Source organism: Candoia aspera, chromosome 3 (genome assembly GCF_035149785.1).
Source record: "Candoia aspera isolate rCanAsp1 chromosome 3, rCanAsp1.hap2, whole genome shotgun sequence".
In the NCBI taxonomy this organism is placed as follows: domain Eukaryota; kingdom Metazoa; phylum Chordata; class Lepidosauria; order Squamata; family Boidae; genus Candoia; species Candoia aspera.
Genome location: NC_086155.1, coordinates 750,637 through 764,976, shown reverse-complemented (window position 1 = coordinate 764,976; position 14,340 = coordinate 750,637). Strand labels below are relative to the sequence as shown.

At 59.1% G+C, this 14,340-nt stretch overlaps 1 protein-coding gene across 2 annotated transcripts in view; it reads right to left on the bottom strand.

Moving 5' to 3' along the window:
- The window catches only part of PLTP (phospholipid transfer protein), a 55,751-nt gene extending 47,836 nt beyond the window's left edge, over positions 1-7,915 (bottom strand). The window contains exons 1-15 of one of the 2 annotated variants that reach the window (XM_063296793.1): positions 7,762-7,913; positions 7,436-7,535; positions 5,788-5,916; positions 5,421-5,576; positions 5,023-5,086; positions 4,321-4,384; positions 4,110-4,201; positions 3,480-3,656; positions 3,282-3,341; positions 2,626-2,790; positions 2,295-2,362; positions 2,156-2,198; positions 1,923-1,986; positions 1,627-1,703; positions 1,262-1,504 (exon numbers count right to left, since the gene is read on the bottom strand). In XM_063296793.1, the coding sequence (XP_063152863.1) occupies positions 1,397-1,504; positions 1,627-1,703; positions 1,923-1,986; positions 2,156-2,198; positions 2,295-2,362; positions 2,626-2,790; positions 3,282-3,341; positions 3,480-3,656; positions 4,110-4,201; positions 4,321-4,384; positions 5,023-5,086; positions 5,421-5,576; positions 5,788-5,916; positions 7,436-7,535; positions 7,762-7,870 (1,476 nt within the window). In that variant the 5' untranslated portion in view covers positions 7,871-7,913 and the 3' untranslated portion in view covers positions 1,262-1,396. Of the gene's footprint in view, positions 1-1,261; positions 1,505-1,626; positions 1,704-1,922; positions 1,987-2,155; positions 2,199-2,294; positions 2,363-2,625; positions 2,791-3,281; positions 3,342-3,479; positions 3,657-4,109; positions 4,202-4,320; positions 4,385-5,022; positions 5,087-5,420; positions 5,577-5,787; positions 5,917-7,435; positions 7,536-7,761 lie in introns of those variants that run through there. The other variant, XM_063296794.1, reaches the window with a different exon arrangement.
- Between the last annotated feature and the right edge of the window lie 6,425 nt (positions 7,916-14,340).

Below are 14,340 nucleotides of genomic sequence, written 5' to 3'. Positions count from 1 at the left end.
AGAGCAGCTGCGTCCTCAGTTTCTGGTCCAGGCAAGGATTAAAGTCTTATTTTTCTAAAGGGAAAGGAGCAGTGTGATCTTTGGGGAAGAGGGTTGCCTTGGCTCCCGAGCTCGAGTCTTTGTCGCTAAGGATCCTCCTTGCCCTGCGCAGAGGCGGACCTCGTGATTCCTTGCTCTTTCCTCCCTTCCTTTCCTCCTTCCCTCCTTGCCACCCCTGCCCTCTCTGCTGCTTGAGGGGAGGGGCAGCAGCAAAGGGGTTTCTTCCAGGCGCCAGAGGCAGGGCCTTGCTGGAGGAGGAAGCTGCAGCGCCCCCTTCTGCCCTCTCCAGCACCAGCACGGAGGTTTCTGGAACTGCCCACCCGTCCAAGAAGCGGGGGCTGCTTCACGGGCTGCCCACGAACCCCGAGGAGGCTCTTGAGAAGCAGTTGCAGCAGTGGGCAGAGCCTCGTCTCTTAACACCACCCACCGTGCCCTCCAGCCCTGCCTCTCCTGGCATGGAAGGGGACCCCATGCAGAGCCCTGCTCTGGCCTTGCCCTGAGGAGGAGCAGAGGGGGCCATGGCCGCTCGGGACCGTCCTGGAATCTGCAGCCAAGTTGCGACTTCTGGAGCGCAGTGGCCTCTTTCAGCAAGAGTTCGGGCATTCCCTTTAGGGATTGGGAGGGGAGCGGGTAGCTCATGGGTGGTCTTGGGGTGCTGCTGCCAGTTGAACCCCAAATTAGGTGTGAAAAACTTGTGCAGGAGGGAGCCTGGTTCAATCCAAGGACCAGTCTGGAATATCCGAGCAGCTGATGCAAAGGGCACTGACTTGTGGGGTGAGGACTCTCCTGCCCCAGCATTCCCCATAGCTCCTAAACCCAGAAAAGTTCCAGGGCCTTTTTGCTTGACATCCAGAGGTGTTGCAGATGTTGCATTGAGTTGCCCCTCCCCTCGCCGGCTGGACCCCCAAGGCTTCGGCTCCATCCACATTATCTCTGCAGGAGGAGTTCTACAGTGGGACAGATGCGGGGGAGGGGGGCTCTCCTTTGCTGGAGGCATTGAAATGGGTGGGAAGGCCGGAGCCCTGGGGAGTGGGGGGTGGGCGAGGATCCTCTGACTCACAGGATCTGCAGACCAGGGCAGGGAGCCTCCGTTCATGTTCCTGGTGGACCCCAGAGTGTGCCTGGGCCAGCCTCCCTGGTGGGGCATGGATCTGAGAAGAGACCCCCCCCACACACACCCCTTGCTTGAGCTCCCAAAGACAGGCAGGAGAAGGCACAGGCAGGCGGGGCAGCACAGTTCTTTATTCAACCCTCCCAGGGCTTACAAGAGGCCATCCCAACTGGGGCCGACAAGTGGCAGGCACCACTCTGCAGGAAGAGGAAAAGTTTGGAGCGGGTGGGGAGACCCCCAGAGCCCCTAGGCAGCTGTGGGGGTCAGAGAAGGGCCAGGGGCTCCTCGGAGCTTCTTGATGACATCTCTTAGTCCTTTGCTGAAGTGTAGGTCGGCCCCGATGGTGAGGTAGCCCTGAAGAGGTGAGGAGAAAAGTGGGGCTGGGGGGCAGAGGGTCTCCCCCCCACAGGTCCTGCCTGAAGGGGCTCTGCAGGCAGCCCACCTCTTCTGCCATGGCAGGGAGGGACCCTACTTACAAAGTGGCTCCTGACAGCCTCCTTGGTGAAGTCCATGCCTTCCGGGAGGGGGATCTGGACGCCTCTCTTGGTCTTCTCTGCAAGGGAGGGAAGGTGCTTTGCCTGGAGCCCAGTGAGATGCCAGGCTGGGCACTGCCGAACCTGCAGAGCGTGTCTGTGCAGGTGCGCGCACGTGCTCCACCCTGGCCCCTCTTCTGCAGCCCACCCACTCAAATGCAAAGGATCAAGCTCCCGGCTTCCTGCCTGCCCCAGCCCCTCCATCAGAGCTGCCCCAGCTGGCCCCTCCCTGCGCCTACCATTGATGAAGGGCATGATGGTCACCTGCAGCAGAGTCTTCAGCGGGACCTGCAGCGGGAGGAGCTGGAGGGGGGACAGGAAGAGGGGCTGGGACCCGTCCAGCTTCTGGCACAGCACCCTTTGCAGAAGAAGGGTTGGGGGGCAGGGTGGGGCTGGGCACAAGGGTCCCTAGCAGTCGGGGTGGCTTTGCTCCTGGGCTGTGCCCCTCCTTTGCCTGCCCCAAAAGACTTACTGCCAATGATTCAAGCGCTGACTGGTTGGAGTAGATCCGGAACCTGAATAAAGGGGCAGAGAAGAGGGGCTGAGTGCCGGAAGCTCTGCCACACCGGGGCTGCCTGTCTTCACCCCCCTCACGTGACGGCCAGCGCTACCTTCGGAGATCCAGATGCACCCGAAGAGCCTTTTTCTGAAGCACCACCTTGGCACTTAACCGGGCTTCCTGCAGGGGGGAGAGGTTGCAATGGGAGAGGGCAGGCCCGGGCCCCTCCCTCGGCATCGGTCAGGCCCCGTCCCTGTCAGACTTTCTGGATCTTGGGGTCCTTTTTGTTCAGAAGCTGGCCTGCTGCAGGCTGGAAGGCCGACCCTGGCCCTCCAAAGCAGAGCCGGTGGTGCCAGTTTTGCCCCCGCTCAGCAACAGAGGCACCCAGACGGGTGGGAGGGGAACCTCCCCCAGGGCGGGGGTCCCAGGCCGGGTGGGCTCACCATAGTCAGGCTGGAAAGCAGGATCAGGGGCTGGCCCGGGGGGGCCAAGAAGATGTTGAGCAGGGCTGTGACCGGGACGGACGTGCCAGAGGGCCTGATGATGCAGCGAGGGGCTTCGGTGACCTGGAGCGTCAGAGTCAGGGGCGCGTCCACCACATCAGGGCTCTGGGGAAGAGGGTGGAGGGCCAGGTCGGCCAAGCGGCCAGGCTATGGGCTGAAAGCCGACTGGACCCTGCTGGATGGGCCCAGGCGCCCTTGGGGAGAGAGCTTGCTAAAAAGGACCCAGAAACTGCCTTGCGGTATAGGGGAAGCTTACTGTAGTTCCGCTTGCTTATAATAAAGAACTGAAAGCAAAACTGCCAGTTTGGATCACCACAGCGGAAGCCGGGAAAGGTCACCACAATCAGGGTCTTTTATTCCAGAAGAACGGCAAAGCAGGGAGCACAATGAAGACAGAACTGGGGCTCTGGAGAAACTGGACGACCTTCATAGGATATTCCAGCACTGGAGCCGACTGGCAAGACTTGGGGCAGAAATCGGAACTTCCCTTGCTCTGTGCAGCTCAGGAGAAAACTCTGCTGTGAGGGTCACTTATTCCTAGGATAGTGGGGCCCTTCCTGCAGGTCTCCTCCTCCCTCCCAGCCCCCCCCCCTTACCATCAGCACAATGCTTCCAAAGAAGGAGGCTCTCAGCAACACCTGCAAGTCCTTTGGCACCTGGAACAAGAATGGGGTGTGGGGGGGAGGCGGGGGGGAGAGCGGCAGGAAGGCTTCCTGCCGCACCTTCCTCCCTCTGCTGTCCCGGCCGCCGGCCCTCTTTGCCGTGGCCTCTGGAGAGACCTCTGCCTGGCCTACCTCGTCACCCGCAAACTCCATGCTTAGCACCCCCGCCCGGTAGTAGGAGAAGAGGGCCGAATCAAAGAAGTGCTCAGAGAGGGCCATGTAGACCATGCGCTCCGTCTCGGTGATGCGAGGCTCTGCGGCCAGGCTGGGCAGAGTTTCGTTCTCACTTTGCAAAGGGAAGAACGTGCCCTGGAAGCAGAAGGCACTGGTCACCGTGTCAGGAAGAGCGCTCTCGAGCGGGCTATTGGGCCACGGCCCCCGCCCCTCCTTGCTTGGGTCTGAGACAGAACTGAGCCACAAACAGTTACATGCCGGGGACTGGGGGCGGGGGAAAATCTGCTTACCGTTTTTGTCAACCAAACCCACTGCAAAGGCACACACAATTCTTCCCTTACTGTGTGTTTTAATCGTATTTTGTGTGTCATTGTACCAGTCTACCGAAATGAGACAACTAGTCTTTACTGACTGTAAGGGGAGGCGAGCAGAGCCAGGGTGAGGCTCGGCATGCAGTAGATTGTTCCACCAGCCCCAAAGCATGGCTGCCGTTCTCATTTGGCAGCACTGAGGATGAATAATCTGCCCCTCCCAATTTGATACCACGTCCCCTAAGAGAACCCTCTGCAGGAGGGCCTCAGCGGGCACCTTGAAATTTAGGTCTATGGCCTCAGCAGTGACATGGGGGTCATTCAGGAGAGAGTAGTCGCTGCCAATGTATTCATCCACAGGATTGCGCACTGTAAGACCCAAAGAAAAACCAGCTTAGGAGACCCATTGTGCCAGGCTTGGCCTATGCCCAGTCCTGTGCCCTCCCTCCCCCTTCTTTGGCAGGAAAGGTTCTCTGCCCACCACTCACCGGGCACAGTGTCTAGCAGGGAGTTGAGCAGCACCAGCCCCGCGTGGTTGAGCACAGGGCAGATCTGAAAGCCAGAGAGAAATCAGAGCTGCTGAGAAGTGGAAAGGAAGGTCTGGTGGGGGTGGGGGGTATCTTAGGGCAGGTTCTTTGCCTAGGCTGGCCCCAAGCTCCCTATAGGTGCCAGGTGCTGAGCACCCCCTTCCACAACCAGCAAAGCTCCCTTTCCAGTTGGAACCCTGATATAATCATTGAGAGAAACCCTGGGCAGAGAAAGGCAAGGTGGGAAAGTGTAGGGTTTTATAAGCAAAATCAGGATTTCCCTGCTCTATGCTGGACGGGGAATGTTGCTTGACCCACAGTGGGCTGGTCTGCCCTACTTGCAGTCAGAAGAATGATGTGAAAGAGAAGGCCATGGGCCCCCTTCAGTTCCCATATGGGTGGCATTTAGTTAACACAGTAGCATAAAAATCACCACATGGGATTGGACTGAGGCCCATCATACTCCAGATGCCAAGCAGATGCCTCTGGGTGCTTCCAAGCAGGAGGTGGAGACACCCCCCCACAAGGCTCCCCTGGAGCTCGGAGTGGGAAGCAGGAAGTGAGACATCTGAAACTAGCAGCACTGACAGGCTGGCCCTCTCTGCGGTCCCTTGCCTTCCCCCAGCTCAGCTCAGCTCAGCTCACCTCTGGTGTGGCCCTTACCTGTTGATTGAGGAGGTAGCGCATCCCTGTGGTGATCAGTATGGCCAGGAATTCATACACCTTTCTGGAGAGAGCCAGGAAGGGAGGGTCAAGATCAAAGATCCTCTTCATGGTGAAAACCAAGAACATACCCCACCGCCCCACTGCTTCTGCCAACCAAGACTTAACTTTGTCTTCCATGGCAGCTAGAAGGTACTCTGCTTAGTACCCTCAGCTGCTGCTGGCTACCTCTTGCCAGCCCTGGGTCCTGGCATCCCACCCACCTCATGCACATCTTCAGTCCTTCACAGGCCCAGGGTTCCCCTGAGAAAGATGGGCTCCTCTTCCTTCCCCAGGACTCATCTCAGGCCACAGAAAAAGGGAGGGGCCAGGGGCTGCCAGCTGCTGTCTGGAGTTACCGAAGTGTGCCGCTGAATCCTGCATGCATTCGGGCAATGGAAGCATTGCAGCTCATATTGGCGATCTTGAGTCGTCCTCCCTTGTCTCTGGAGAGCCTCAGCAGTGTGTGGATGTTGACTCCTTCAGCTGACGTCTTGATGGAGCCGATGTCATAGCTGGGCAGCAACCGGTTGAGTAAGTGAGGGGGGAGGGGGGTCTTCCAGCCCCAAAGCTGCCCCCTTGCCACACACTTCCCTCTTCAGCCATAAAACCCCTCCCTGTTCAGACTACACAGAAGATGCCAGTGGTCAAATCAAGGCCGAAAAGTCCTGGGTCCCAACTGTAGGGCTGCTGGGGCGGGGGGGTGTGCATGCATAAGCCACTCACAAGAACCAGTACAGGAGCTGGCGTTGGAAATGCACACTGATGGAGCCATTGTTGATTCTGAAGGCCAGGTGCTGTGAGGGCTGGAAGTGGAGCTCAGAAAAATTTAGCTGCAGATGGGTCACCTTTATGCTGCGGAGAGAGACAGCCAGGGTGAGGAAGGTTGGTCCCACAGGCCAGGCCACTGCCCCCGCCTCACTTCTTTCCTCCTGCATATGGTTCCTCCCTGCCTGGGCCTACCATCGACCCACTTTGATGTCATCCCCTGCCCTGTCTCGGCCTATGTGTCTCAAGGTATTGCAGGAACCGAGCAACAAGTTAAGAGTGTGGGGTGAACACAGAAGTAAAATAGAAAGGAGGTGAACATGGGAATTCTGGGGGTTCAAACTCAAGGGATTTGGAGACTCTGGAAGTCTTGCCTCACTTGCCACTTACAGAGACACCAGCTTCCTTGTTATGACCCTGGGCTTGCCTGCAGCCCAGCCCAGCCCAGCCCAGCCCAGCCCAGCCCAGCCTCCAAGCAGTGTCAGGCTGATCTCTTCAGTCCTGCAAAAGAATCCTCTTTTCTTGCATCAGCTGTCACAGAGCCATGATGGGTAAACTTTATTGCACTTCTCTGCCCTGTTTGAAGAGCTTGTGCAATCAATCCAGTTTTGATTGGTCCCTGGTAAATTCCTGGAGGTGGTCCCTGTATTCTAGGAGGGAGGATGGGCAATTCCAAATACCCCCCTGACACACATACACACTCATATGACGACAGAATCTTTTGGCTGCATCAATACAACACACTTAAGCTGGTTACTGAATTAAGCTACTGCTTTAACCCAAATGGCCCAGCTCCCCACAGCCAGCTACATCACAAAAAGTATTTTACCACCAACTACACTTAGCATACTGCGTGAAGGCATCTGCTACATTCACTGTGCCTGGTTTAATGGTCTATGGGAACCACCCTGTGGGACAGGGAGAAGAGCAACATGTTCCTTTGCTGCTGCGGTCTGAGGCAAATTCTGTCCCAGCTGTTGTCTTAGTTGTATTGTGGCATTCTGCAAATTGGTCACTTGTACCTCGACCTGCTGCTGGTGTTGCAACGACACTGCTGTGAGGTGCTCAGTGGATGGAGCGGTCCCCTTGGTATTGGAGGCCATTCCTAAAATTCCTAGGAGGATCTTCTGCCTCTCTTGGGAAGAGGGTATGAGACTTGCAAGATTGGTGTCAGCCTTGCGAGGTAGTCCAGCCAAGAAGCACACCCCGAAGTCCTAGCTCTAACTTTATTGTAAGGTGACATTAACAGAATCTTGCAAGTCTGAAAGTGCTTCTCTCCCCCCTTGTTTCTGCAGCCCAAGAAACTAGGGAGGGTCTTTCTGAGACCTTTGCTAGGCCCCCATTCCTGCTGCGGGCTCAGCTGCCTCTTCTCCAACCGTTCCCCTGCTGCAGCTCTTCCCCTGTCTCCCAAGGCCATCCCCACAGACCATTACGATGCCCTCAACCAGCAGGGATCAACCAGATGCTGCAAAGCTCCACCCCAGGCAGGCTGAGGGAGGCAGGAGGAGATGCTGCAAAGCTCCACCCCAGGCAGGCTGAGGGAGGCAGGAGGGCTCCCAGGAGGAGCCGGAGTCCTGGGCCAACAGCAGCCAACGAGCTGACTCACTTGCTGATGTTGTAGTGGAACTGGCCCTCTTTGCCATGCAGGTCAGGGATGGAGATGCTCTCCAGCTCCTGCTCCACGAAGCGCAGCCCCTCCTGCTTCACTGCAAGAGACCCCAGAGGCATCACTCCTAGCTCCCCTGCCTGCATGCAGCGCCAAGCCCGACTATCAGCCAGGCCACAAGGAGGCGGCAGGCAGGCCACCCCTCCATCTGCCCCATAAACTGGGCAGGGCCAGCCAAACCAGCAGGGGGAAACGGTAGTCCCTCTGCTGGAAGCTAGGAGGGGGGCCTCCACAAAGCCCGGCCTCCCCGCTCCCCTGCCGCTTACCCAGCTCCAAGCCCTTGGACGTGATCCTCATTTTGCAGGCAGGGGTGTGGGCAGTCGCAGAGGCTGGGCCCAGCCAGGTCAGCAGCAACAGGATGCGACGCAAAGGCATGGCAGCGCTTTCCTGCAAGGGAGCAAGGCGAAAGTCTCTAGAGCCCGCTTTGAGCCCAGGAAGCATATGCAGGGGGCAGCCTTGAGCTTGGCTTGCACCTGAGAGCATCTGGGGGAGGGCATCACTGTAAGACACCCCTTGGGCATCTGGGGAGGGCACGCTTCCTCAGGCCGTCACGGAAGGCAGCACTGCCAGCCTGGAGGGGTTCAAAGGGGACCAGTCCTCGGTGCAGGTGGAGGCCATGGGCGGACTGCTCTCCACTAGGGGTCTGGGGAGGATCCCGCCCCTCGCCCCCCTCTTTGCTCTCCACCACCTTTTTTCTCTCCCGCACAATATAAAAAGGGAGTCTGTGGCCCGAGGAGAAGCAGGGGCAGCGCAAAGGATCCGGGCATGGTTTTCCGGGCTGACTTAAAGCAACCCGACTTTTCGCCGGCCGCTCGCTGCTCCGGAGGGCGTTCCTAGCGAGCAAGGGGCTTCTCGGAAAAGGCCTCGCAGCTTCGCGGCGTCTTCTTCCGCCCCCTTTTACCCGTTCTGGTCCCGGAGAAAGCGAGCTGGGATGCAGGCGTGGACCCCGCCCCTGTTGGCACAGGACTGGCACCCAAGCAAGCCCTCGACCGACTCCCCTGCCCGGAAGGCCGCGGGCACCGGACAGGGTTCGCTCGCTTGGCGCCCTGAACTGGCCGGCCCGAAGTCAGCTCAGCAGCGCGCAGCATCGGGCTCCCGTCCCGCCTGCCGAGGAGGCGGGGCGGTGGGACTCGGCCGTCGACGCGGGGCGGACGGGGTCCCGGGCCAGCAGCTCCGCGGAGTTCGGGAGCCCGCCGGCGTTTAACTACGGGTCCCGGCCGGCAGCCACGGCTTCGCAGCGTTTTCTTCCCGGGTCGGAACCTCCGCGGAACCGGCGAACAGCCACCCGGAGAACATCAGAGAGCCAACCCGCGCCTGAGGCAGCGCGCCGGGCGAATCTGCGCGTTCAGCGGGTGGGTCCCAAGTCCCGAAGGCGAGTTCACCTCCGCCACTCCTCCCCGGGTTCTGAACACACGTTCCGGGAAATGCGCTTTGCGCGAATAACCCCGCGGGAGCCCGTCGCTGCTTTAGCAGAGCAGTGGCCGAGGGGCCGCGCTCATAGCAGATGCCGAGCCCCGTGCCTCTTCTCTCGGCCGAAAGGGCTGACCTCAAGACGCCGGGGGTGGGGGGGGGAGGAGACGGCGGAGCTGGTGTGCGGGGAAGAGAGGATCCCACTTCCCCCGCCACTCCGCCCTCCGGAGGCCCCTTCGCCTCTTGCCTGCCGCCCGCCCGCCGCACTTGCCGGCATTCCCGCGTCCTCTTGTACGGCCTCTCGCGCGCTGCCAGCCGCCCTCCGCCTTTATACTCCCTCCCGGCGGCTTTCCTGAGCCCGCCCCAGCTGGAAGGAGGGGAGGGGAGGGGAGGCGAGGGTCCGGCGGTGCCCGGGGCCTTCTTGCGCTTCGCTACCGCTAGCCGTGATGCAAGGGCTCAGCCGCTTCGGCAAGGGCAGGGAGCCGCGGGAAGCAGCGGCGTCTCTGAGCAACAGGGGCGAACCTGGCCTGGAGGGGAGCGCGTGGGGCAGAGCGGGACGCCGGCCCTGCCCAGCGCGGGCGACAGTAACGGGGATGCGCCGGGCCGTGGAGAGAAGCTGCCATATTCTTGAGAGAGAGGAGAGTCCGAGGTCCAGGAGCTGACCTAGAAGGGGCGCCCGCGCATCCCTGGCCGCTCTCACCCCCGCCGCGCACCCCAAAGCGGGATCCCGGCCTCTGTCCAGGCGGGCCGCTTTCCCTCGGAGGAGACTGCGGGGGGACTGATGCCGCCGGCCGCGGTGGCAGACCAGGGCAGAGCTTCCCCCGGCTGGAGGGTCTAGCGGGATGCCTCTTGCTCAGCCTGGGGGCCCGAGACGGGGCTACCCGGCAGAACTGCCCTGCCCCGTGCGGGCCGCCTTCGGGAGAAGAGGCTACGGGATGTTTGCAGGGATGACCCGCCACACACAGCAGAATGCCTGGTTCACACAAGGAGGAGGCGAGTGGCTGCGCCTCTTGAGGGCCAGGAAAACCCGGCCAGTGGGCCAGAAGAGCCCAGCGGTCTGTGGTGGGCCTTCACCGCCTTCACCGGACCCTCCACCACCTCGGCCACAGGCCTGGAAGAAGCCTGGTTTCTTGACTTCCCCAGGAAACCTGCGCCTGCCCTTCCACATCCTGTCTCCAGAGAGCCGCTTTCCTGCAAGGGGGGCTTCTGCGCTGGAAAACCAGGACGATTCCCCACTCGGCTGGCTCCCATGGGACTGTTGCCAGGGCCTCTGTGCTTTGTCAGCCTCTTGGGATGAGCTGCCCTGAGCTGGGGGCCCTGCAGCCTGAGCCAAGAGCTCCAAGTGACCCAGGGGAGGGTGAAAGCCCAATCAAGGCGCCCTCCCCTGCCCTGCCCTGCCCTCCCCCACTCCCAGACTGCTCCCGTCTGAGTCCTCTGAAAGAGGCAACTTGAGGCGGGGCTGGCCCTGCCCTTCCCCAGGCCAAGATCATATGCAGCCCCCCCCCACCCCATTTTATCCTCCGCAACTCTAGCAAGGAGGGGGGGACTTCGTGGCTGAAGGGGGATCTCCATCTGCCTGCCAACTTCCTTCTTCCAGAATTCTGCCACTCAGCAGTTCTGAGCTGGGCTGTTTCCTGTTGGTCCCAAGGACGCTTAGCAGCCAAGGGATGCATGCGACCCAGAGATGCTCCTGGCCCCCCAGTACTAAATCACAAAATCTCCTGGAGAAACGGATGGGGAGGGACTGACTGAAGGAGGCAGTTCTTTTTGCTTCAAGCCTGCAAGGAGCTGAGGCTGATGGCAAGTTTAGGTGACTTTAGTGAGGAGGAAGAGGCAACCTTGGAGAGAAGAACTCAGTTCGGTGGTGCTAGCCAAGTCGGGCATTTGGGACTTCCGGGCTTCGGGGCAGTCAGCTCACCTCTGGTGGATGGCTGCTGGGAAGCGGGGAGGACTATTCGCTTCACCCTCCCTTTGCCCCCCCCCCCCGCCCAAAAGCAACCAGTCAGTCCCCTGCAGCTTGGTCTTGTTCCAGATCAGCCTCGCCCAACCCTTTCCCTGCAGGTCTCTGCCCTGCAATGCCCTGGACACCGGGCACGCATGGCCAGGCCACCCCAGACTCCCGGGGCAGAGCCAGCCTGGGCCCCCTTGGCCTGGCCTTGCTCCAGGGCCCCCTCGTGTGCCCGCGCCTTTGCTCAGGGACCCACACTGCTGCCCAGAGCAAAGCGTGCCTCTCCAGCTTCACGGGTTTGGAGGCCTGCAGCTGCTCCCCAGGCCTGTTGTCAGGAAGCTTCTCTGTAATCTGTCGCCATCCCAGAATAACCACATTTGGCTACCCAGTTATTATCATGACACACCTATCTTGCCGTTTAGTTAAAATATTTTTCATGTGAATATTTTCCTCCTCTGGTAAAATCACACCACACGACTGTCAGCCAAGGAGCTGCCTGGCTTCTTTGCGGCTGAGGGCTATTCGGGGCTCAGCCGCCAGCCAGCTCCAAAAAGGAAGCAGAGACTTTCTGCAAAGTCCAGGCAGCAAAGCTGACCTCAGCAGGTTCAGAGCAAGCTGGAGCAGAGCTGGCCAAACCAGCGTTTTTGCTCCTCAGGACCCACCGCCCATGGACCCACCACAAGTGGACAACCCACCCCCCAAACAGCATGCCAGTCGCAGGGATGCCTCAGGAAACTGGTTGCTGCAGGGAGGGCCAAATGTGGGGTGGCTTCTTTGGGGGGGGGGGGACAGCACTGCTCAGAAATCAGGTTGCATTAGGATGGCAGCACACACCCTGCTGCTGGACTCCTAAATGGCTGCCAGATGATGGGGACACCCCTGACAGCATGCCAATCACAGGGGCCACAAGACTCGTGCAGGGCCTGCTGGTCTTCCAGGACAGGTCCCCAACCTTTTGCGGTTGTGACTCTGCTTCTCAGGAGGAGCAGGCTGCTTCACCAGCACACCCACATCTGGAGGGCACCAGATTAGGGAGGGACACAAGGTCTCCCTGGTTAGCCCTCCTCCACCCACTGCCACACCCCCGTGCCTTTCCTGTTGGCATGCTGGGTTCTGCCGGGAAAGGGAAGGGGAGAAGCTGCTTCCAGCTGGGCCCCTGGCCTGCCTGCTGCTGGCATGTTTACAGAGCAGGTCACTTGCTGCTGCTTCACAGGAGGCAGCCCTGCAGAAACCACCGGCTTATCAAAGGCCCTTCCTGGTGAGCAGCCCCCCACCCACCCCCTCCCAAGCCTGAGGTGATTCCCACAAGCTGCAGCCTTCCTCTGCAGAGCTACCCACCCCGCCCAGCCCTTGGCTTGCAAGTCAGCATGTCCTCCAAGGCCGCCTCTCTAGGGGTGCTGCGTGGGCTTCCCGCCTGGCGCTTGGATCAACACCTTCTAGGAAAGAAGCGAGCTGCCCAGTGGCTTGAAGTACCCTGGCCTTCGGACTCAGAATGACTCCCTCTGCCATACACAGACCTCTCCCCCGGACTCTGCAAGAAGATTCCCAGGCTGCAATCCACCCGGAAAATCACAGCCCATGGTGCAGGAGGGAACACCCCACCCGCAAGGCGTCTCCTCATCCCTGGCACCACCTCAGTCTCTGGGGGGGCTTGAAGGAGGGGGGGCGTCCAGACAGCGAGGCACCAGGGCTCCTGCCTGCTTTCTGCCAGGGAAGAGTGCCCCACTGTTTACGCAAGTTGCGCTCTGCCAGGGTTTCTGGTGCTCAGGGACTCTCGGGGGGGGGGGTTGCATCTTGTTTCCCTTCCAACCATGAAGCAGCCCCTCAAACCCACAAGGGCACCTGCCGAAGCAGGACCGCCAAAGGGAGGAGCAGTGCGGATCCCCCCAGCCCCTGGGCCAGGACGTACTCTTGGGTATGTCCCCTCGCTCCACACCAGACCCCTGGAGGCAAGGCCAGAGCCGCAATCACCACCCTCTGGGGGTCTTCAGGCTGTTCCACACCCACTCAGGAATCTTGTCATTCAGCTGTTGTGTCACACCAGCAACATCCAAAACTAGAATGACTTCCTCTTTGAAGACAAGGCTCCTCCAAGGTGCACGGGCCACGGTTCAATCCCTGGAGCCACTTGCAGGACTGGAGTCTTGGGCAGGGCAGGATCCCATCTTTGCCTGAGGCTGCATTACGGAGGGTGAGGCCAGCAATTTTAAGCCCCCCGCCTCACCCCTCCAAGAAGTTTCCACCTGAAAATAAAGGCCGCGCCACCTGTACATCAGCCCCCACGGGGCACTTGAGAGGTTTGACAGACTTTTTCCCACAAGGAGAATTTGGCTGCGGCACTGACGTTTCCTGCACAGGATGCATGCCAGAGTTCAGAGTAATGTAAGTGCATCAGAAAGTGCTCTAGCATCAAGTGGGAAGGGACCCTTGAGGCCATCCAACGCCCCTGCCCCGCAGGCAGGATTCCAAATTAAAGTGTTCCTGAGATTCCTTAAATCCAGATTTAAGCATCGCCTGCAGTAAACCTTTAAAATGCTCCAAAGCAATAAAAATACTAGATACAAGTTCTCTGCGTCAACAAGCTGCACCGTAATATTTACCCAAGACTTTGGAATTTATCAGCTGGAACCCCTGTAGTGTTGTATTTGTTCCTTTGTGACATTGTTTTATTTTGTCTCACCCCTAGATCTACAAAAGAAGTACAAGCAAGAAATATTCTGGCAATAAACAAACTACATTTCCTGCTTTTGTTCATTAAGGTCCTGAACACCCCCCCCCCCAACCATGTTGCTTTCCTTGGCCCAAAAGAGGAGCCTGCTGTTTTCATTGTTGTTAGTTGCCATCGAGTCGTTTACGAACAGAATGAAATGCTGTTCGGTCTTCCCTGCTGTTTAGCATATCACAAATGAGGTGTTCAAAGTGCAGCTGATTCTGAACTGGCCCCCATTTGGGCTCCCTTAGCTACCCCCGTGCATCTCTGGGCTTCCACCATAACTGCACTGCCTGCAGGCCCTTGCAGGCTTTTCTGCAGGGAAGCCTCCAGCCAAGGTCCCCCAGGGCAGGACCAAAAGGCATCTCCAGAAAGACCCTTCCCTGCAGAAGCATTTTCACTCCAAAGTCCCCCACAAAGACCAGGAGAAACAGCTTTTAGCCCGGTTCAGGATGTGCTGAGGGTGAAATGAAGATAATGGAGACCCGCCCCTCCCCTCCCCTCCCCTCCACACCCCACCCCACCCCACCCCACGGCTCTCATTTCTATACCTGGCTGGCTGATGGTAAGGAACCCCTAATTAACCAGGCCATTAACTAGGGCTCAATCCCTGAATTAGAAATCACCAGATTTCTGGGTTTGTGTAACACACTGAATTTGTAAGTGATCCACTTCAGCATGCACTGCAAACCCAGTGTGGGCTATGTTCAGAGAGCACACTTAGACCTAACCCAGGCTAACAAAACTTAATTCACATACCATGCTATGCCAAAGTAA